The sequence below is a fragment of the Xenopus tropicalis genome, chromosome 3 (genome assembly GCF_000004195.4).
Source record: "Xenopus tropicalis strain Nigerian chromosome 3, UCB_Xtro_10.0, whole genome shotgun sequence".
Lineage (NCBI taxonomy): Eukaryota > Metazoa > Chordata > Amphibia > Anura > Pipidae > Xenopus > Xenopus tropicalis.
In genome coordinates, this window is record NC_030679.2 from 18,674,616 (window position 1) to 18,698,781 (window position 24,166).

The following is a 24,166-nucleotide window of genomic DNA, read 5'->3' on the forward strand; positions in this document are numbered from 1 at the left end:
AGCTGCTGAACAAAAACTACTATAAGTGGAGAGCTAAGACAAATTGTCATAGAATATCACTATCTACGTCATATTAAGGGGCTGATTTACTAAGACACGAATTCGAATCCCAATTGGAAAAATTCCGATTGGAAAACGAACATTTTGCGACTTTTTCGTATTTTTGGCGATTTTTTTCGGCGTCTTTACGATTTGCGCGGAAAAAAACGCGAGTTTTTCGTAGCCATTCCGAAAGTTGCGCAAAGTCGCGATTTTTTCGTAGCGTTAAAACTTGCGCGAAAAGTCGTGCCTTTTTCGTAGCGTTAAAACTTAAAAGGCGCGACGTTTCGCGCAAGTTTTAACTCTACGAAAAAATCGCGACTTTTCGCCCAAGTTTTAACGCTACGAAAAAAAGTCGCGATAATTTCCGAAAAAATCACAAAATACCGATCATTACGAAAAAAACGCAATCGGACGCATTCGGCCCGTTCGTGGGTTAGTAAATGTGCCCCTAAGAGTTCATTTTAAGGTTAAGGAACCCCTATACTAGTTAGCTAGTTGCCTATGCTACAACTCCACTTGTATTTTGGCTAGCTTAATACTGGTCTGCAGAAAAAGTGACCCCCAGGGAATTGTCCCTACATAGATGGTTCCATTTAGGACACTCCCAATGACCTAAATAACCCATGCATTGCAGCTGTTAGGCCATGCTCCCTTCCGTCTGCTTGTTTTGGATTGTGATAAAAAAAAGAGGGCTATCAGCAAGAGGAAAATAATAAAGGCTTGAAAAAAGGGTTACATCAACAAATGTAATCTTATATTCCCTGTTTAAACCAACACGTGGCACCAGGTCGTAGTAAAGTCTACTTCATACTGTAGTTACATAGCAGCCCCCCCATGCCGATTTCAGGTTCATGACGCACACCAAGAGCTTCACCACACTGTGTACCCTAACAGGACCAGCTGATCCATTGCAGTAATTTATTTAATTGTTAAAATAAACAAATGTAAGGATGTTTAATCATATTCTGAGTTATTTATGTGTGACTAGCTTGCAGGATAGAAGAATGTCCGAATCACAAGAACCTGATCTGTCCACCTTACAAACAACTTGCGCTGCAGAAAACCGCTTGCTGTGACAAGTATGAATGTGTTTGCAGCTGTACAAACTCTACAGTCGTTTGTCCAACTGGATATAGTTCATCAATCGCCACCAATGACTGCGACTGTACAAGTGTTACTTGCATCCCAGACAAGGTGAGGGGAACTACATTTTGTAATCAACCCTCTTATCAAATTTGATAGATAGATAAATAGATAGGGCAGTGTGTAATTTCTGACTCAATTTGCCAAATTACCAGAAGTGACAAAGCTTTAACCATAATTTCAGCAAAACTCATTTGCAGCCAAAAGTTATGTCTGCCACATTTTTGCTTGATGCATCAAAATGGATGCAGTTGCATTTTGCCGAAAGTTAGGTGCATGTTGCATCTAGCATTTTTAAAATATTGGCTAATTCACTTTAAGAGCTCACATTCAAAATGACGTTTATTTGGCACAGGTTTGGTACACCTATTGACACTGATTGCCCACTCAAAGAATTATGGCAGGAGCGCATGTGGAAGTAAAGAACAAAGAACAAATAATAGTGCAATATTGTAATGCAAATCAGGGATCAGGAGGAATAACTACCGAATCCCAAAAAAAGTGTGTGAAAGGCTAATTTGCTTAATGTATCACCACGTGCTGTAATGTTAAATGCTCACCAGATAGCAATATTGAATAGGCAAATAGAAATTTCTGATTCAACTTGTAGCCGTCTCCTCGCATATAGGCACAAAATGGAAGAGAAAGCAGCAAATAGTGCAAATCATTTATTATAAGTAACAGAATAAAAAGGATCTACTTATAAAGTGTAGATAATGTACAGGCTTTCAGAAAATTTGATGCGTTTCACGTACTGGCGGTACGCTTTCTCAAGAGTTTTAGAGAGTGTCTCAAGAGTGTAACACTCTTGAGAAAGCATACCGCCAGTACGTGAAACGCGTCAAGTTTTCTGAAAGCCTGTACATTATCTACACTTTGTAAGTAGATCCTTTTTATTCTGTTAGTGCAAATCATTTATTATAAGTAACAGAATAAAAAGGATCTACTTACAAAGTGTAGATAATGTACAGGCTTTCAGAAAACTCGACGCGTTTCACGTACTGGCGGTACGCTTTCTCAAGAGTGTTACACTCTTGAGACACTCTCTAACACTCTTGAGAAAGCGTTCCGCCAGTACGTGAAACGCGTTGAGTTTTCTTAAAGCCTGTACATTATCTACACTTTGTAAGTAGATCCTTTTTATTCTGTTACTTATAATAAATGATTTGCACTATTTGCTGCTTTCTCTTCCATTTTGTGCCTATATGCGAGGAGACGGCTACAAGTTGAATCAGAAATTTCTATTTGCCTATTCAATATTGCTATCTTGTGAGCATTTAACATTACAGCACGTGGTGATACATTAAGCAAATTAGCCTTTCACACACTTTTTTTGGGATTCGGTAGTTATTCCTCCTGATCCCTGATTTGCATTACACTATTGCACTATTATTTGTTCTTTGTTCTTTACTTCCACATGCGCTCCTGCCATAATTCTTTGTATGCGTTTGGGACCCAGTCAAAGGGGGTGCATAAATAAAACCTCACATCTAATTTATACACATTATTAAAGGCTTCTGGTATTAAACTCTCAGAGCCCACTTAATGAAAAAGTGTTGTTATCTCTAGGTCTGTTTATATAATAACGATATTCACCTAGCCGGAAGCATGTGGGAAGATGGGTGCAGATCCTGCACTTGCACTGATAAGAAAGATTCCGTAACAGGGCTTCTCATAGCAGAGTGTCTCCAGCAGAGATGCAACACCAACTGTGGTCAGGTAAGTAGCACAAGTGACATTCCTCCTCAACATAAAACTGTGTGCATCTACACTCCAAATACTTTCAGTCCCCACAGGCTTGTTGCATAGCACTTAACGTACAATACTCACTGTTCATTGTAATGATACTCAATGCCTCAAAGAACTGCATTAATCAGCTAAGTAACTCCCTATAGCCTAGTCTACTATTAACAAGTTTATAGAAGCTGTGTCTGTTCATTTGTACTTAAAATAATATATAACACAATCTAAGGATCTAAGGAAGGAATTTTCTAGTCTACACAACATGTGTCTTTACAAAGAAGCAGTCAGTACATAAGGAATGTATTTCTTTATTAGTCAGACCTCAGTGACTGGGTATGGGAGGTGTTAAAGGAAGTTTTGGACAGAAATCCTGTTAGACCTTTTATATAGGAAAAAAAATAAAGCAAGGGGGAAGTAATTGTATATATACATTTGAATAATTTAATTAGATGAAAGAAGGACTAAACTCTGAAAACAAATATTGCTAGAAACAGTGGAGTAACTGTATCCGACCAGCCCCCCCCCTGCAAAAAAAATCTTCAGGGGGCCCAGAGTGTGCACCCACCTCTACCTGGCCCCACCACCTATGTGCCTGCCCACAAACCTCTCATGTTAACCACCTCTTATGCTCTTATGTCCAACGCTCTTATCTTATGTCTACCACTTCCCACTAGCTCTTAGGCATGAGATCGGCTGTGGAGGGGAGTTTTTTTTATAGAGGAAGCAGACCCCACAACTATGCTTTCTCTATAGTTAAGTCACTGGCTAGAAATGCCATATTTAATATACTGAACATACAGCACTTCTACACATCTACTGTATATTGTCCCTTATGTCCCTAAGATCAGGTAAGTGACAGCAGCACGGAGCAAGTGCTGGTAATGGGCAGAAAAGAAGAAGGGGAGCTACAGATTTTTCTTTCTAAGAGGCTGTGGGAGGCGTTGGGCTGATGTAGAACTCAAAGTTAAGCTTTAGCTCTCATTTAAATTCACTATAGGAAATTATAAATTTAAGGGTTATTCTGCAGAACCCTACTGAATCAGCCCCTGATCAAGACCTCGATTATTTTCTTTTCGTCATTGTACTTTAAGGAGCCATTTGTCCAATTTTCCTTCTAACAAAGATATGTGTCATAAGCTTCCCCCTCAGGCCATAAAAAGATTCCAGGCAGACAGAGAGAACATTAATACCAATTTACAGTAGATGTTTAAAAGGAACTTTCTGCAGGTTAACCAGAGCAAAGTGTGATTGCAATCCTTCTGGAAAGATGTGGCTCTCTTGTGAGTGGAAAAATGACTGGCTTTCATTAAGGACAAAGGGATTTGTCAGTGCAGTGGCTCACTGTAATGCAGGCAGCGGCGGTTAAATTAACCACACAGTGGTAATTAGGGACTACATAATTAATTTTGCAGCAATTTTAAGAAACCACTACTTAGTTTTTATGACTGGAGCCTGTTCCAGCAGCTCAGCTTAGGCACCAGTTAAGATTCTACTTCACATTCAATGGCATTTCTACAAGTCAGAAGTATGTTGGTTTTTACGGGGAATATCTCTGGAGAACAATGAGGATACTGTGAAATAATGGCTCTCCATACACTGTGCTGCGTAGCCCCCACCCTCCTGAAACCTTGCACACTGTAAATGAGAATGCAGGACTGGGCAAAAGTTTGAAATGTCTGTAATGCATTGAATGTGTATATGGCACACCTCCCTGGGTGGTCAGATAAAGGCATTGCACATGGCACTGTCCTTGGGGACAGCAGTAACCCTACGCTCCCGGGTTACTGTATATTATTTATTGTCTCCTCTATGTTTTAGCTTTTTTTTAAGCTTTTTTTCTATCGACATTGCAAGGGAAGTAATGTTAAACCATTGCCCTTGGAATAGAGATGTACTGTAGAATAAATGCAGTAGTGAAGAGTCTTCAGCATTTCAGTTTATTGTGCATCTACTGTACATCTGAATGGGTAGGGTGTTGTAGACAAATTCAGGGTTGTGGAAGGTGGTTCCTATTTACAAGCAAAACACAAAAGGCAGAGTTTACAAAGTGCACAGGGTGCAAATTAAAAAAAACTGACTCAAGCTGACATTTTTGGGTGCGCTTTTGTGCCCCTTAACTCTCTAACACTTATGTCCCGGGTCATAATAAGTGACCTACAGATTTAAATCCATAATTAACCTATACCAACCAAAGCATATCTTTGCTTCTAAGTAGCAGACAGATAAATACTACTTGTTGATTGGTTCCCATGGGTTACTAAACCAGGAGCAAACTTTTTATCTTTTTATATAGAGGAAACTTGAACCCTAAATCCTGGTAGGGCTTCTGTCAGCTTGAGAAAGAACTGCAGACAGAATAAAGTTGTAAGTCCAGGTGAATATACCCAAACTGGTTTCTGGACTATTTGGCTTTAATGAGGAGTTGAACAAAACCATAGACTTCAAACAATAAAACTATAATGAAACGCTATTAAGGTTGGGGTTGCTTTCTCAGGAGAAAACGTGCTTGGGAGAAAACATGATTACTCTTTGTAAGTACATTAGACAGGTATAGCATTATAAACGGATAGTTGAGAATATTTTCTCTCATAGAAAAGAAAAAAGAACCAGCTATTTAGCCATTAAAGCTGAGTGATATTGTAATGGCAGATTCAGTTAATGCCTTTAAGAGGGGCCTGGATGAGTTCTTAAACAAGCATAGTATCCAAAGCTTTTGTGATCTTAAGATCTACTGTTATACCTATATTTGCACTGTGGATCAATTTGAAGGGGTGTACCGACTGCATGAAATCTACAAACAAACAGAAACTTGTACACATTTTAGAGTTCCCTAGTTCTTCAAGTGTTCTGGTAACCCCAACTTTAAAATACACATCCTGAAGTCAGAGACACATGGGACAACCGAGTGACAGTAGTACTTTATCGATTCATTTTCTCTAACAGCTTTCTTTTTGATCCAAAAGGGCTTTACCTATGTGAAGAAAGCAGAGGAATGCTGTGGAAAGTGCAAAAAAACAGTGTGTGAACAGAAGATCAGTCCAAGGGGACAAGGAGACATTGATTTCTCTGGAGAAACAACACGCTGGTATAATGTATGTGTCTGCCAAACAGAACTTGAATATGAAGTATTTTTATTTAAATGAAGTAAGACTAAGGGGCTGATTTACTTACCCACGAACGGGTCGAATGGAGTCCGATTGCGTTTTTTTCATAATGATCGGTACTTTGCGATTTTTTCGTATGTTTTGCGATTTTTTCGGATTCTTTACGAATTTTTCGGATCCAATACGATTTTTGCGTAAAAACGCGAGTTTTCCTATCCATTACGAAAGTTGCGTAAAAAGTTGCGCATTTTTCGTAGCGTTAAAACTTACGCGAAAAGTTGCGCATTTTTCGTAGCGTTAAAACTTAACGCTACGAAAAATGCGCAACTTTTCACGTAAGTTTTAACGCTACGCAAAATGCGCAACTTTTTACGCAACTTTCGTAATGGATAGGAAAACTCGCGTTTTTACGCAAAAATCGTATTGGATCCGAAAAATTCGTACAGAATCCGAAAAAATCGCAAAACATACGAAAAAGTCGCAAAATGTTCGTTTTCAAGTCGGAACTTTTCCAATTCGGGTCGGATTCGTGGGTTAGTAAATCAGCCCCTAAGAATATGATTGGCAGAGAGCCGGAAAAGATAACTATTAATAAATAACTATACCAATAACAATATAGCCTCATGATGAATCTGCTTTCGACCCAGAAACTAGATAGTGTTTTTAGTTTAGGGCTAGAAAGATGTGGAATGAACAGGCAGGGTGCCAGGCCTTGGGCACCAATCCTACTTGGACTGATTTTGTCACTGGGGATGTCGGTTGCAAAATTTCCAGCACGGCCCTGCTGGCACATTTGCAAATATGGATGCAAATGGAGCATTGATAGTAACAGCTTCTCAAGGCAAATGATAATACCTGGGTTCCCTTGCATCTTTGCCCACTTTAATTTGAACCATTTACTTTATTCAATCAATATGACCCAACCGGCACCTAGGGGAGCATGTATTTGCTTTGCTCATAACAATTGCACTTTGCACTGAACGTAACATTAGTAAATAATCTGTACAGTATTTTTTTATTTTTATTTATTTTTTATTACCTCTGTTATATACAAGTAGACACTGGGACCCAGGAATGAATATACTAGATAACAACAGTAATGACCAATTTTAAAAATATTTATTTTTACTCATTACAGGTTGGTGCCATGTGGAATTCTCCTACAGACCCATGCATTATCAATGAGTGTGCCCAAGTGAATGATGAGGTTTTTATTCTCCAAAAGAATGTAAGCTGCTCTGAAATAAGTACTTCCAAGTGCCCAAGTGGATATGAGCTGATCTGCATGCAAGGAACAGAATGCTGCCCTATATGCCAGTGCGGTAAGAAGTGTAGGAGTGTTTCACCTGGAGTTCAAAGCACCTCTGCTGTCTGTAGTGGGAGGTCAAATAAGGGCAATAGTGACAGTAGGGCTCATTTACAACCACAACCTTAGTTGCAGTTGCTCAAAAATTGACACATTATAGCCATTCATAGAGGGGCATATTTATAGAGTGTAAGCCAACATCACCGGTGATGTTGCCAATAGCAACAAATCAGCAATTAGAGCTGAGCCATCACCTGCAAGTTAGAAAACAAAAGCAAAGATCTGATTGGTTGCTTTGTGTAATTATATAGTGTAATTGTACACTATAATTATTGATGAGCGAATCTGTCCTGTTTCAATTCGCTGGAAATTTCACATGCAAAATTTTTTTTGACACGGGCAACCGTTTCGTGAAACAATAAGCCAATGGCGAAACACAGAAATTCACTGTAAATCCATGCCTGCCAAATAATTTTGCCCATCACTAAGTATAATAAATATGCCCCTAAATGTACTTCCATCTAAAAGGCACTTATTGTACTTATTTATATGGGTGCCAAGCTCCACTGGGCTCAACTCTTTTATTTTTTTTTTAATTTAAGTGTGCAACTGATGTAGGAGAACCCTGGAGCCATGGCCACCTCAACAGTGTTGGTAATTCTAGGGTATCCACTGCATCAGTACAGGCAAAAGTCACTTTGATGTAAGCACTTAATGCAGCACGGTTGTGTCTGATTCCTGTCAAAATGTGTTTTCCAATTGCATATGTGGTCAGAATTAATTCCTCTTAAGGCCCCAGTGATGCTGGAATTGTGCCCCAAATTACACGCTACAATGACCTATTGCTTAATCTGCAGCCATTCAGCAGTTTTTCTACCTGAAGTTGTATTTAAACAACAGTTGAAGAGTTGTAGGTAAGACGTTTGTGACGCATTTAATCTTAAATAACTTGCACTTCCCTTGAAAAATACAGCACCGTCTTCAATTGGTATGAGTGGGGATGGGCACCTTCCCCACGTCCAACCAGGGTGATCCAAACACAAGTGTTTGGAGAATAAGCTCTAAAGGGTATGATTTTACCCCTTTAGCACTTGCATCTAGGTTATTGGTAAATGACCAATCAGAATCCTACAAAAACTGCAAACTCATCGGCATGGTTGTTAGCTCCCAACATAAGTTGCAAGTCATCACTGCTCATGTGAAAGATAATGCAGAGGAGCTTAATAACATAAACACTTGGATAGGCAGATGCATGCATTTCATTTAACTTAGTGTTTAAATAATAACAGTTGTTTTTTATGCTTATGGGTCCCAGTGTGTTTACATCAAGGTACATAGTCACATCAGGAAAATGCAATTCAGAATGGCTTCTACCACCTGAGGCTGGTTCCCTTGCTAGTCTCCAATACAGAAATGTAAGGAAATTGATTATGTAGTGTCTACAGTGCATTTAGCTTGCTTTATTATAAAGGGCTTAACAAAGGTTTAAAACAAATAGAGCAAGAGAAGAGACACTATTGTCCACAACTAGTAGCTGCATACAGAGGAACCTCAGGGAAATTGTAACATTTCCTAAGGTGTACCAAATAACACATATTCAATATTATTTCATGTCACTTTGTTATATCTAGAAGAAGGAACCACATGAATACATATTGTTGTCATGTGACTCCATGTGGGTTTCTTTAATTTTGCATTTCAAATGCTGCGATGTATTTATCCTAAAATAATAAACTAAATACAATGTATTTATTCTTCACAGAGCCTATTCCTGGCTGCCGTTACAATGGAAGTATTATTGCGGTAAGAGGAAATTAGAAATGAAATAGTATAGACTGTATCAAGCGATTTATAGAAGCACCATAGTTTCTACTTATTTGGGTTACTTACTATATGAGGGTGGGATTTACATGGTAGCATCCCTTAGTTGTTTTTGCCTGAAAATATTTAACATTATTTTTAAAAATTTTGCTTGTATACACAAAACCATTCATGTTATTCCTTTACCTTTTCCTGCTTCCTCATGTATTAAAACAATAGTTTTTAATTTAGCTAATTACCACTTATCCTGCCTAAATTTCTGCTATACAGCTTGCTGGAACTCTAAGGGGAACATTTACTAATCCAAATTCGGATTGGAAAAGAACATTTTGCGACTTTTTTGTATTTTTTGCGTTTTTTTCGTCGCCGTTATGATTTTTCGTAAATTGTTGCGACTTTTTCGTAGCTGTATTAAAGGCTGTATTAAATGCTAGCTATGCAGCATATTTCCCTTATTTATGAAATATCTCAAAATGACTGCTTTAACAGTGTGTAGAATGCTTGAGTCATGTTTAATTAGACGTCTCCATAGTATGAACAGTCGTCAACAGAGAAGAAGGAAGGTCCTTTCTGTATTTGCATTAAGCTAAATGCTCAGTGATTTGGTGGTTGAGTTGTTATTTACATGGCTGTGTGTCTAATATATACCAGAGAATCCCTATGCAAAAAAAATGCCAAAATGGAGCCCGAAACCTGTTGCTAAGCATAAATCCTTAAGAAAATAATTTTCAGAGTGTAAATAAGGTGCCTGCCTTAATGACACCGGCTGAGGGAGTAATTAAGATTGGCAGCAGATGTTGGGTTGCTAGGAAAGAAAGCAGGTTTCTCTGGAGACCTTTCGACTCAGGTGGTTTAGGCTGTGCAGGTTCATATTCTGAGAACTTGTCCCTATGATTCTGCTCACTGATACCTGATTCCCGTACTTTTCTTTCCCAAGAAGGGATCAAACAGAAAAGAAAAGAACCTATTCTTTAAATTGACGAATAACTCTGCAGATAGTTCTACAGATATAGATACATATAAAGATAGATAGATACTTATACAAATAGATATACAGAAAGACAGATCTACTTTAGATAGATAGATAGATAGATAGATGACTGATAGATAGATAGATAGATAGATAGATAGATGAACAGATAGACAGGTAACTCTACATACAGATATACAGATAGATATACAGACCAAGATCTTCATATAAATAGAAAACAGATAGATAAAGGTATGTCATAGATAGATATAGTGGCAGAGAGATAACTCTACAGATAGACAGATATATATAACAATAGATAGATAATAGATATACAGACCAACAGATCTATATATAGAAAGAATGACAGATATACACATAGATATAGATATTATGTAAATGGATAAATAGATAGATAGGCAGACAGGTAACTCTACATACAGATCTACAGCTATACAGATAGACATACAGACCAAGATCTTCATATAAATAGAAAACAGATAGATAAAGATATATCATAGATAGATATAACGGCAGAGAAATAACTCTACAGATATACAGATATAATGATGGATATAAAAATAGATAGATAATTATACAGATGGACAGATCTACATATAGATACAATGACAGATATACACATAGATGTAGATATAATGTAAATAGATAGATAGGTAGATAGATAGATAGATAGATAGATAGATAATTATACAAATAGATAGATATAGATATACAGATATTCAGATATTGGCAGGCTACTGCAAGAACTTTGTTAGGGGCTAATTTAATTGATGAGATCGCTAGGGGGTGGGTCCCTTTTGGAGGGGATGGTATTCTCAGACACTGCAGTACTTAACTGCTCCACAACAAAGTGAGTGAAAGACATTCTTCAGCCAGCAGACACCCAGTAGTTATCGTGATACTGATACAGTATTATCTATATTAATTAATGCTGGCATCTCTGTAGCACAATATACAGCTAAATGTTGGCATGCTGTATACAGGATTTTGAAACAACATGACTATTTATGCTATGGCATTCCCAAGCTTTTGTTTATTTGCACCATAGTTTCATGGAGAGGCCTTCATAGAATGAAACACAAAAAAAAGCATACATTGCTATAAAAAGCAGAGGAACCAAATCTGCAACTTTAAAAGAAAATACACAATTTTTAACTCTATATTTGTATAGCACCGATATATTACACAGTGCGTTACAGTGTTTGTTCATCATTCTCATCAGTCCATGCGTCAGTGGAGCTTACAGTCTAAATAACCAAGAACTAGCACCCGTCCCCTAGGGTCAGTTTCATCATGAGTATGTTTTTAGACTGTGGGAGGAAACCAAAGTGCCCAGAGGCAATCCACACAGACACAGAGAGAACATATATACTGCCATGAAAACCATATATGTTTTATAGCATAAAAATACATCCATTTTATAGCATAAAAATACAAGCACCTTTGAGTGGCACATACAAAGTAAATCAAATTCTTAAAATAATGACAAATGCATGAAGGTAGCATGCCTGCTGCTATATACCAGCTAAACCCTTTGTAATATTTCAGCTGCAATATGTAAAAAATGCATACATTCAACTATCCTCAAATACTCATCGGAATTCATAAAATTAAAAACAGTCCCAAACCATAAAAGGCTTTAATATGGCAATGATTAAAATACCCCCAAAATGCCCTCTGATTTTTTCTAGAGATAATATTTTTTTTTAACCTGTGCCTACAGGACAGTTAGTGAGCTTTGCACTTACAGAAATATATGGCAAATGTTCTGTGTATCCAGTTGCTTGAAGCTTAGAGGTAACATTACATACACGTACCTCTAAAGGGGTCATTTCTTTTTTACAGAACAGTGTGCAATTCACAATTTTGAATAATGTATGTATGTATGTATGTATAACTTTATTTATAAAGTGCCACAAGGGTACGCAGCGCTGTACAGTCTTACAGAATACAAAATTACACACAGGGAGGACAAGTGATATAATAAATAAATACAATACATATATATATATATATATATATATATATATATATATATAAGTGCCATGTGGTATGAGACACAGTCTCATAATAATTGTTCCTAATAATCCAGCATCATTACAAGGGCACCTCATGCTATTTTGGCCAATGCAGCAAAATCTACAATGTTGTACTTGAACTTCCATGCAAATGGGATGCAATTGTGCTGAAAAATTTCCAAGTGGTTGGCATAACTTCTGGTGTTTGGTAGTGCAGAGTAGCAATCCCTACCCCCCCCCCCCCCCCCACCCACATGCATCCCCCCGCTCACATATAAATCCCTGCTTCCCACCCGCCTTCCTACCTGAGAACCAGGGGGAGCAGGGATTTATATGCAACAATAGCAAAAGCAGACCCCGCGGTCTGGGCCCCTCTCATCCACTGGGAGTCTGCTTCCTTGTGGAATGAGAACTGATACAGGCCTCTGTGAGAACAATGGCATATAGTTGCTCTTTATATGGTTCCAAGTTCAATGATATCGAAAGTCCAGGAGTGTTTAGGTAAATACCTTTAAAAATTAGATTTTTCACTCAAATAACTGCGTGCCACTGTCTAAAATATACTCTTCTATTTTGTTTTTTAAGCTTTAAACATAAACTATAGAAAAGCAATTACTAAACAGTGAGCAAAATTAAAGGGACAAATCAAGCCATATGCTTATCATATATCATATTTTAAAATCCTGTAAAGTGACTGATTTTTGCCTCCATAATTCTTCAAATTGGTTATCCCAAATTTAATTACAGATGCAAATAAGGATCATCCTTACTAGGTTTATGTCTAAAGGATTCCGTGCCAGTATTACACAAGCTTCAGTAGGGCACATATGGTGCTTTGTAGGTGTTCATAGCCTTTGGTAATAACCATATGAAACCCAATGGGGTCACTGACCTTGGGGAGATGCTCTTATGTAGGTGGAATAGAGTTCAAAACATAACAGAACTCTTATTAATATGCTGGAGAAGGGAAGGCGTGGGTCTGGGGTATCACATTTTGAACTGGAAATTAATTCAGCAGAGAAATGCCCTATAACCCCATAAGTAATAAAAGAGTTTGCCCAGGTGCAGTAACCCATGGCAACTAATGAGGTTCGCTTTTATACAGCTGACCAGTAAATGGTACCTGCTTGCTATGGGTGGTAAGAACTGCAGCAAACTTTGCACCTTATATTACATAACCCCAGTGGACTTTGATAAATTGGTCCATGTACTAATCTTAGAATGGTTGGGCTTATTTACTAACAATGGGCAACTTGACCAAAGAAGTACCCCATAATCCCAAATGCCATGGGTTACTACCCAGGTGCAGATTGGCCAGGTGTTGATAAATAAGCACCAGTGTATGCACCAGTCATGTTCACATAGAATAAAATGGATTCTTACTATAGTATTCTCCCAGTAGCCTTTAACCCTATGTATGCACTTCAGTGAAATACTGCTATAGAAGATTTATACTAATATTAATAATCAGTCAATAGGGATACAAATCATGGCTTGAGTGTAATCTTAATAGTAGACAGAAAGTCATATAGCATTTCTCCATAGAATAATTAAAAATATTGATCTGTATTAGCCTGTGGTTAGATGTGTGAGGATAAATAGAGATGTTGCATCAGCCCAAATGGCTCCTGATTTACCTCTTATTACTATGTAAAACATCATTTTCTTTTCTATTTTCTGCTTTGATGTGCAGCCTAACACGGGAATAATGATAGATGAATGTTCAAGCTGTGAGTGTACCACACCGAGGGGGCTAATTCTGAGTTACAAACTTACATGCAAGAAAAGGACTTGCCCATCATGCCCTAAGGTAGGCAAACATGATTTCTTTATATCCATTCTCCAATTAACTTGATAGTAGCCGATGTAAACAAAAAGGACTATTTGTGTTCTTTAGCTCACATGGTATCACATTTTGCAGCTCCATTGACAAGGGGACAAAATGCTCCAAATCAACCCCTCCATCATTTGTGAATGGAAATTTCCTAAAGGTTTTGTGCTGCCTGCTGAGGGTGCTTCAATTCAATGTGGGGGTTGAATTAGAATTCACTGTTATGTCTTGTTGTTATGGAATAATAACCTAAGCAACCACAAAGCAAATTGAAGGTCAGAATGGCTTGCATAGATAAACAATTAAGAATAAGGTGACCTTTCCTTCATTTGACTATTTTGGTAACGTTTACCCAAAAATAGATTTTTTATATTGAAAATTTATAATTGGCAAATAAGTACAAAACCTGCTGTAGAGAGACCCAGAGCAATTTGGTCACTTGTCACTGTATTCCAGCTATTAATCTTTAAGTATGTTATAAAAATGTCTTATTCTTACCAACTATTCATTTGGTCTTCATTTTTTATTATTTCTAGTTTTTGAATTATTCCTTCCACCTCTGTCCAGCTTTTAAATAGGGGACCCTGACCAAGGCTCGGTGTGGCTACAATTTATAATTCATTAGTCTTTCTATTCAGGCCATCTCCTTTTGATCTTACAGTCTCTCATTCAAACAACTGTCTGGCTGCTAAGGTAATTTGGACCCTAGCAAGCAGATAGCTGCTGACATTCCAGACCAGTGAGCTGCTGAACAAAATGCTAAATAATTCAAAAATGTTCATTTATGATGGGAGTTGAAAGCTACTGAGAATTATTTTGCTTCTGTTTGATGTCCATATCTTCAGCACCAAAACATGGCATATTGTGGACTTTAAACAACCTTCTATAATTCAAAGATGGTCAGAGAGAATGACAGTGTAGTAGGCCAATGTCTGTTTAGAGGAGGTAAATAGTAGCAAAGGACTGTATATATATGTGTGTGTGGCAACAACATATTTGACAGCTTCATTAGTTCCATGGTGCATGTTGACTCCATAATCCTTGCATTTCCCACATTATCTGTTTAACTCTACATCCTTTACAGAATTTCATTTTGAAAAAAGAAGAGGGGTCATGCTGTGGACAATGTATTCAAACGTCTTGTTCTGTGAAACTGAAAAATGGAACCATAATTTATGTAAAGGTTGGTATTTAGTGTTTTTTATTTTTTTTTGTAATAAATTTTTCCACAACAGGTATAAATTGAATATGAATTGTAAATGTTGGCATATGGTGGCCACATGGCTTCCCCTGTTCAACTGGAATCAGATGTTAAATAGCCTTTGTATGTTGGTCATAAAGCTTTTGGGAATCCAAATTGCTTTGAGCTGGAAACTTTGCACTTGCTTTTTACTACTGTATTTTATTGTAAAACAAACAAAATAACTAGAAGCACAGAAAAAGAGTAAGACAACTATGCAATTAAAAGCAACATAGATTATACAAAGATGTTTTATTGACTCAGTCCTTTGTTAAGGTAAACTATCATTTCAGCTATCAATATTTTTTATAATACATGAAAACCTATACATGATCAGTTGAGCTATTCTAAAAAGTGACCCATTTAAGCCATTTTATTAAATGGGATAGTTCCCAGCACACAATGGTTTTAACATTTTATAATTAGAGGTAGTGATTGAACTTATTAGGGTCCTCTTTATCTTATAACTGTTTGCAGAGCGTAATAATAATTCAGTACAGGTATAGGATTTATTATACTGAATGCTCAGGAACTGAAGTTTTGCCACCATATCGATTCTTGCAGCTTCCTAAGGATCAAAAACAAGGTACTGTTTTTTAAAATTATTTGCTTAAAATGGACTCTATGGGAGATTGCCTTCCTGTAATTTGGAGATTCCTGAATAATTGGTTTCCGGATAAGGAACCCCCTATCTGTAAACCATATATTGTACAACTCCTATGTAAGTATTAGCTCCAAGGTATAGCAACCCAACTAGAGCCAGATCATCGTACTTGCAGTGAAGTAGTGGAAAGCCTCCAAGCTTGACCATATCACACACTTGGGTTGGGGGTCATGTTTTAAAGCCGTCTCAACATCACTGCTATTCTTTAAAAAGGCAAATTTTTAGTATTGGCCTTACTATTTGCTGGCCTTACTATTTCCAGTAGTCCTAAAGCTGCCCACCATTGCCTACATTGTATCAAACTGAGACTGGGACACTGTCATCCCACAAACAAACATCTCTCTGCTGCAGTTAAGCCTGTTAATACCAAGCATCAAAGAGAGGCTTATAACTATCCATATAGCCATATATACTAAAGGTGGCCATACACATAGCAATTACAATCTTTTCTGTTACCATTGACCCCATTCCCCCATTGATGTTCAGGGCTGAATCGTCAGATATGGAGGTAGAAACAATAGGAATTCTAACTCCACCTGCCAATTCAGCCCTAAACACAAATTTTGCTCAGGCGCCGCTTTAACCCACCCAATCCACCATACATGCACCAAATATGAGGTTTTGTACGATAATATCGGTGCGTGTATGGCCAGCTTAACTATAGTCCTGTCCAGGGTCATACGTTATTTGTCTTTCTGGTACCATGAAATTGTAGCAATGACTGCTGGGTTCAGGGGTTATGTAATCTTCCACGTTCTCCTGGGAAGCTAACAGGATCCTTCTTTGTCAAATCCAGCTGTAAAATTGCTAATTTTTAACAGTACATGCTCCTCTTGTTCGCACCATTGGATCTTTCAAGAGTTTGAGACTCTCTCCTAAGTTCTCTAATGAGTTCTCTGTTCTCTTATGCAGCTTGTGTTCTAGAACTTTAAGTAATGTTTAGATAATCTGATTTACAAATGGATTACATCTACAGATGTAACATGTATCATCAGCCTTAGGGTGAAGACACACAGAGCTACTAGTTGCAGCTACTTGTCACAGCTACTAAAACAGACAATGCTGATCATTTACTGATAACTGTCTTTACGTGTGTTTTAGCAGAGGCAATTCTCCGTATTGTCTATGGCAGGGGATTCTCTGGAGTAGCCATGAAAAAGTAGCTGCTACTAGTAGATTCATGTGTCTTCACCCTTAATGTTATCTTGTATAAAATGTTCTTCATGCTATGTACCATTTTGTTTTACTTTTGGGGGCAGACTTATCAATGCTCAGATTAATTTTTCTATTAAAATTTGATCAAAATTCCTTGCATTTCTAAAAACTTTATAAAACTAAAATCAAGCTGATATTTTTCTTGACAAACAGAAAAAATTGATGATCTTGTATCACAGCTTAACCACTCTTTCCCTGTTTGTTTTTTTACTAAACAACATTAAGCAGGAAAAAAACATTTTTACCCTTATTGGCTAAAATATTACGTCTTTTGAAAATGCGTTTTCACATTGTGGGAAGACAATGCAAGTCTATGGGAAATGTCTGCAACTCTAGTTTTTCAACTCTATGTGGAAATACTAGAAAAGTTATGAATAAGGGGAAATAATTGTTTTTATTGTAACTTGAACTATTTAACTGACAAAAACGAGTAAATCTGCCCCTCATGTTTAATTGCTATTGTTCGGTATCTCCTCTTTAAGATGGTAGGACATACAGAATGAGACTGGACTAAAAGTTAATTGTGTGAACCCTGTTTCTTTAGCCAAATGAAACTGTGAGAGACGGATGTGACAGCCATTCTTGCAAAATAAATAATCTCGGTGAGCTGACCAGGGAGAAGAGAATAACCAGTTGCCCGCCCTTTAATAGAGAAAAATGTCTGACTGATGGGGTGAGTTACGTAAAGAAATAAAAAACAAACCATTTCCTTTAGGATGTGTATATCATATTGAGAGCCGCGATCCAGGGATGGATTATTTACACAATACAGTACAGTATAACTTTCCCAGATCTCCGTGGAAGAGAAGCCCAATAAATGCACCTTTATGATCATGCAATGAGAATCCTGCATGCTGTGTGTTCACCAATACATGCCTAATAAATTCTATGTACTTCCATATTATATTAGATTATAGGAAGATGTTGGCAAGTCAACATTTCAAGACAGACTTTTTAAAGTCTACTGTACCTGTAGTTTAGACTGGTAATTCTGTATAACTGTCCTTATATCCAGTCCCCTGGCTAGCATTTGTTGCACCTTAGCACCAACAGTAGCATTTATAACTGCTTTATTGTCACACAGTGTTATTTCTCTAGATGCCAAGCTTAAATTATTGGCTTTGGTCCTGATACTATGAACAGGCATTTTTGGATTATCCTTTTTTGCACCACTGGACCATTTTATACAATCTGTACTTTTAGTTGTATCATATTTGGTTATTCCATGTGTGTGTATTTTTAACAGGGTAAAATTAAAGAACTTGATGATTCCTGTTGTGAAACTTGTAAGTAACACCTTTGTTTTTTTACCTCCCCATTACTGCTACTATTAGTTCTCTTCTGCCTACTTTTCACTACCTTTCCTACATGTCCTACATCTAACCAGTCACCTTTATTTAATACCTGTAGCTCAGTTGCTTGATACCTCTCCTGCATCTGTCTACTCTCTCATCCGATTCCTGCCCTTTGCTGAGTCAGGGTTCTGATCTGAGGAATGCAAAGACTCATGGGTTGCTTCTTCAGACATAAATCTCTTCCAGATATCCTATGAGCTGAATTCCCCAAACTTTCATAACCCACAAGCCACAATATAAATGTGTAAACAAAGTCACATTCAGTGGCACAAACTGTTAAGAAGACACAATACAGGCATGACAAAAGTTAATTGTATATTGCCAAATTAGTGCTAGCTAGACATTCATACCAAAGGCACTTCCAGATTTGAGTAGGAACTGTTCCTCCACTTCCCAAATCAGCCAGGTAGTCCAGAAATGAGAACCAGTTGCCAAGTCACATTATAATAAGGGCAGGGATCAAACTGGTTGGAGATCACTGCCTTTGAGTCCAATAGGAAGATGCTTGAGAGATTCTGGGGATTATGACCAATTTGTCCTTTGCGACATTGCTCAATGACATTTGGATATACTTTATTATATATCTTATAACCAATAAGCTGTCTAACAGAGCAATTAGGAACTCCCCCCCTTCCTGGTGAGAACAGAAAGCGTACATCATTGGGGCTCAATAAGCCCCAATATAAAATGATCCAAGATTAACTATTTTTAATGATTAGCCTCACAGCTTGCCTGAAAATGAGAAATTATTAATAACTACTTGCACACAAGTATTTGATCCAAAGAACCAGACAGCTTCTGGCTGCTTATATGGGCACTAGGGCAGCTATTAAGGATCCCCCATACAGTATGTCTCACAAGTTATCGGCTTTAATTAGTGAGTTACCTTGATGTAATAACTGAAACCATACACAGCATGTTGTATGAAACCAACAATACAGGTGCCTTTTATGTGTGGGAACTACTGTTAAACCCTTTCTTTATGTGCAACTGCAGGTGTGGAGCCAGAGTGCAAGCAAGTTACTGGGATCATAACGTATGTACGAGTTGATGACTGCACATCTGACAGACAGCTTAACCTTCACTATTGCGAGGTGAGATAAAGAGCTGCATGGTTTTACTGTGTCTCACTATATCAGATTATTCCTTGGAACCTAATGCAAGCCAGACTGGGCTGGGACATGTATCCTTAAAGGCCAACTACAATTACTTTTATAATATACCCACACTGTAGAGAATGTTTAATAATTCGGTTTAGCAGATACAAGTATGGGACCTGTTATCCAGAATGCTTGGGACCTGGGGTTTTCTGGATAAGCGATCTTTTTTGTAACGTGAATCTCCATGACTTAAGTCTAAATAAACATGGCCACAGCAATGTGCCTAATAGTGTTCCCTGTCACTCCACCCCTCCATAAATTACACAGTCAGGGCCGGACCCAATATCCGCAGGGCACTATACCGAGCCGCAGGTGTCCCTCCCGCCTCCCCCGACACGCTGACAGTAAGTCAAATGGGCAGGGGGTTTAAAAAGGCTGCAGCGGGGCCATTGGGGGTGCAGGGGCCCCAAAGGCAGAAGACCCGGTGGGCCCTGCATCCCCCAGTCTGACCCTGTGCACAGTGATGTTCTATAGCCTCATTAATCAGGATATTCCCCTAAACGGAAAACTTCAATACCAGCCTGCAACATTGTAACCATTTACAAGGCCCCAACTATTTCTGAAATTAGTGTGGCAAGCCAATATGCACAATAATCATGTAGATAGAAACAAGAGGTCCTCACTGGAGAATCCACTTGCATCTGCAATTAAGTTTGGGTTGCCTACTTTGGAGAGCTCATGAGTAGAGTAAGAAAATGATATCGAAAACTTACATCCCCTTTAATAGTGTCATATTAGGTTCTGTTGCAAACATTGTTGTTTCAGGGCAAGTGCACCAGCAAGTCAAGCTATGACATTGAAACACACAGCATGAAGGAGCAGTGTATCTGCTGTAGTGCTACCCACACAGAACCCATGAAAGTGCCACTTCGCTGTGCCAACGGGACTATGATTGAGCATGAAGTTCTGCAAGCAAGAAGCTGTGAATGTATGTCCCACAAATGTACCCAATAAAACAATGGAGTTCATGATGGAAGTCTGAACCTGCGCTAGGCACACCTACTGGCCACCGTGAAATGCAATATAATGTACATACATACCCAGAATGGATTTCTTGTGCTGAGTCTCAGCTGTGTTTATATATAGTTTAATGGGAAACAATCTCCCATCATGAGTTCATTTAACAACTGCTGTGCTGATGATTAATCCCTATGGATAATATTGCAGCCAATACTAGAAATTAAGAGAATTCATTATTACAGTCTAAATGACTTTCAAAGTTTAGAAAAGGAAAAGAATATATATATATTTTCAGTTGGTACATGTACCTTTAATATTAAAAAAAAGAAATATGGGATATAAAGTATGCATTTGCCTGATGCTGCAATAATACGGGTCTTAGAGGAATGTTACTTCTTATGTTACGTGCAAAAATAATAAAAAAAAATATTTTTCATCAGGAAATGCTTCTTTCTCCTTTTATTTATACAGCACCAACAGGAATATGTAGCTCTTTACAAAATGACTATTCCTCAGGGTTGCATTCCTAAAGCAATATTACTCAATAAAACTTTTCTCCAGCTCTCCAGGGCCCATGGCTGCATTAACATGCAAAATAATCCTCCAATGAGAATCCCAGCTGATGGAGTTGGAAGCATTAAGCACAGTTTCCCAGCACTAAACAAGTCTGGCCTTCATCCCTATGTTTGATTCCAGCGTAATATATTAAAGCTAAAATGGCACAATAATCTCTGTATCTAAGAAAAAAGCAAGATGGCTGACATAGTGCTGGCAATCAGCATTCTTATTGGTAAATACTCTTACATCTCTAATAAATTATTTGGGCAGTAGAATTCTCATTGGTGAATTGTTTTTCATGTGTCATTAAGTTTTTGTATCTATAGAGAACTAGGGGACACTGCAGGGCAGCTTTATGGTTTGGTTTAATGTCCCTTGGTATCAGTAGTGTTTCACAAATTCTTAGTGATGAGCGAATCCCATTTTGCTTCACTGAAAAATTTGCGAATCTACAAGATTTGTGAAACAGCGAAAATGCCACGCATCAAAAAAAAATTGCATTTTTTTTTTAAACGTGCAACAATTTTTGGATGCGCGCAACTTTTAATTTTTATTTTATGGGGGCGACAATTTATTGACGTGGACAACATTTTTTTGACATTTATCGCATGCGAATTTTGTCGCATGTTTCACAAAGAAATCCACCAATGGCGAGACAAGGAAGTTCGCCCATCACTACTCAGTATATTGCAAAGCATAAGACTGGTGGAAATATGAAAAATATTATTACCCCAATTTCACCTGCCCTCATGGGGAATCACTTTCACGCTTTTGTTGGGTGCCACTTGCCTAAAAATGTGCCACTGTGTGTGAGGAAAGAAGGGTTTAGGGCAATTTGACAGTTGCTCTTAGGCTACATTAAAGGGGAACTAAACATTCTGATATGCATTAATGTAAAACACGTCAGAGCGCTATTCTGAGCAACCCATATTTGGCTTTAACAGGCTATTTCCAGCCAGGTTGGTTAGATCACAGTTTACATTGGACACTCTTTCCACAAGATGGGCCTTGGCTAGCTAGAATAATTTGTTGAGAGGGTGTAGTGCAACTACACCTTACCACTGCCATAGTAATAAAATAAGGAAGGATGTCAGCGGTTCTTTGCAAAACAGGAACTGAACTGGGGTAATACTCACAACATCTTGAGGTAGCAGCATGGAAATTTTGTCACACAATGCTAAGCAATGACAAATAGAGCAAATATCTATGACACTACTGTGGAGATACAATATGGACTTAAGGTTTACCTTCCAGGGCTTAAATGCCTTGTGGTTTGGGTCCCCTACAGTAGAAATGGATCAGGTAGAAGGCTATGTCTGAAGCCTTCTTCAATACAGCAGTCCCTTCACTTTGGCAAGAAGAGCCTTGGAGAGAGTTACTTCCTTCTACCCCTCCTAGGTGGAGCACAGTGCTGCTAACTAGTCCTGCAGTAGCCCATGGCCCTAAAACGTGCCATGACAGTAACTATTCATGTACACTGGCTAAACCTTGTTCACAGGATTCCTGCTTCCCAACTTCAATATGTCTAGGGTCCCTCTAGGGCAGAGTGCTTACTGGGCCTAGTTGATCCCAGGCTCCCTTCGATCACATCCACCCAGTTCAACTGATGAATGCTAAAGAGAAAGATCCACCCCCTGCTAAACACTATTTTACAGTTTGCAGGAAGTGGTCACTAAACCTATAGACCAATAATACACATAGACTAATAAGAAAATAAAAACATATTATTATTAACATGTATTTACAAAGTGCTAACATATTCCACAGCGCTGTACAATAAGTTGGTTTATACAATGAACATACATAATAACATACAAATCAGAATAAATAATCTATAACATAGATTTCTGCCTGGTAACATATGGAACTAGGAAATGTAGGGATTACAGCCATAGGGGTTGCCAAAATTGCATGACCTTAGCCCCTTGCTGTTTCCCTGTGGAATCCCCCATCAACCAGTCCTTGCCAACCCCCATCTGCCACTCAGGAACTAGGGGAGGAGCATGCAAACTACAGGTCATTGGGTTACATTCCAGGACCTAGAGGTTTAGTTGTGGGTCAGGCGATTGCTCCTTAAAAAGGGACCAGGGTGAACTTAGAAAATAGGTCATTCATAGTGTTTTGTTACCCATGGAATGATTTTAAGATCACTTTGGTAAAAAGCCTGCATTTCCCTGTGTATCATTACCCTAAGCTTCCTACTAAGAGCAGTCAAACTCTTTCAAAGGCCAGATGCTTCAAAAGAATACCTCTAAATATTTCATGCAGGAATACGTCTTCATATACTGCGTGTAACTTGAGATTAGAAAAAAATGACAGACCTATAAAAGGCTCAACTCCCTATACTCTGGTGCAGAGTTATTACGCCTTGTGAGGCACATTGCTCCCTTTGCAACCGTACCAAGATACCCTACCAACTTGCTCGCCCAGTTGTGCCTATTGGATTATTGCCTTGCTTCTCCCTCTCATCTATATTGTTCTCTCCCTTTTTATCTATATTCATACAGCAATAACTACACAAGGGTGAATATGACAGTCTATTTATTTATTTAGAAAGGTGCCATAATTTTTTTTTTTTTTTTTTAAATTGACATTTTATTTTTCCTTTTTTATTCTCATGATGTGTTGCTGATGAAATTAACAGAAGGACTGGCTAATTAGCAGTGTTTGCCTAAAGGAGATTCCATCTGGAATGGAATTAGCCCGCAGCCCCTTTCGCAGACTAAGACAGGTTAGAAACAGAAGCAGATTGTACACAGTAGCAGTAACCCAGCCTTATCCTATTAGCACATTAGTCTCAACTTCCAGCAGCCAAATCTCTCTCTGCAAGATGGAAGCTCCCCAAGCACCAGCAACCGGTGAGTCTTATTCTCTCTCTCTCCTTATATTCATCCTACTTTAGGGTATACAGACCCCACATTCCAACAGTATACATTCTTTTCTTTATTTCTGATGCATCTGCTGTATGGTTTCTTATACATGGAACCCAACAGGTGTGCTGAGAGTATATTATCT

General features: G+C 38.2%; 2 protein-coding genes across 4 annotated transcripts in view; both read left to right on the forward strand.

Annotated features, from left to right (window-relative positions):
* Positions 1-21,037, forward strand: part of vwf (von Willebrand factor) — a 114,904-nt gene extending 93,867 nt beyond the window's left edge. The window contains exons 43-53 of one of the 3 annotated variants that reach the window (XM_031897751.1): positions 1,031-1,236; positions 2,755-2,904; positions 5,892-6,020; positions 7,171-7,354; positions 9,101-9,141; positions 13,862-13,978; positions 15,084-15,182; positions 17,663-17,791; positions 18,365-18,404; positions 19,470-19,567; positions 20,399-21,037. In XM_031897751.1, coding sequence (XP_031753611.1) covers positions 1,031-1,236; positions 2,755-2,904; positions 5,892-6,020; positions 7,171-7,354; positions 9,101-9,141; positions 13,862-13,978; positions 15,084-15,182; positions 17,663-17,791; positions 18,365-18,404; positions 19,470-19,567; positions 20,399-20,587 — 1,382 coding nt within the window. In that variant the 3' untranslated portion in view covers positions 20,588-21,037. 3 annotated transcript variants of the gene reach the window in all.
* Positions 21,038-23,808: 2,771 nt separating this feature from the next.
* The window catches only part of ano2 (anoctamin 2, calcium activated chloride channel), a 155,589-nt gene continuing 155,231 nt past the window's right edge, over positions 23,809-24,166 (forward strand). Inside the window, exon 1 of the mRNA XM_018092811.2 lies at positions 23,809-24,009. Coding sequence (XP_017948300.2) covers positions 23,844-24,009 — 166 coding nt within the window. The 5' untranslated portion in view covers positions 23,809-23,843. The remainder of the gene's footprint in view (positions 24,010-24,166) is intronic.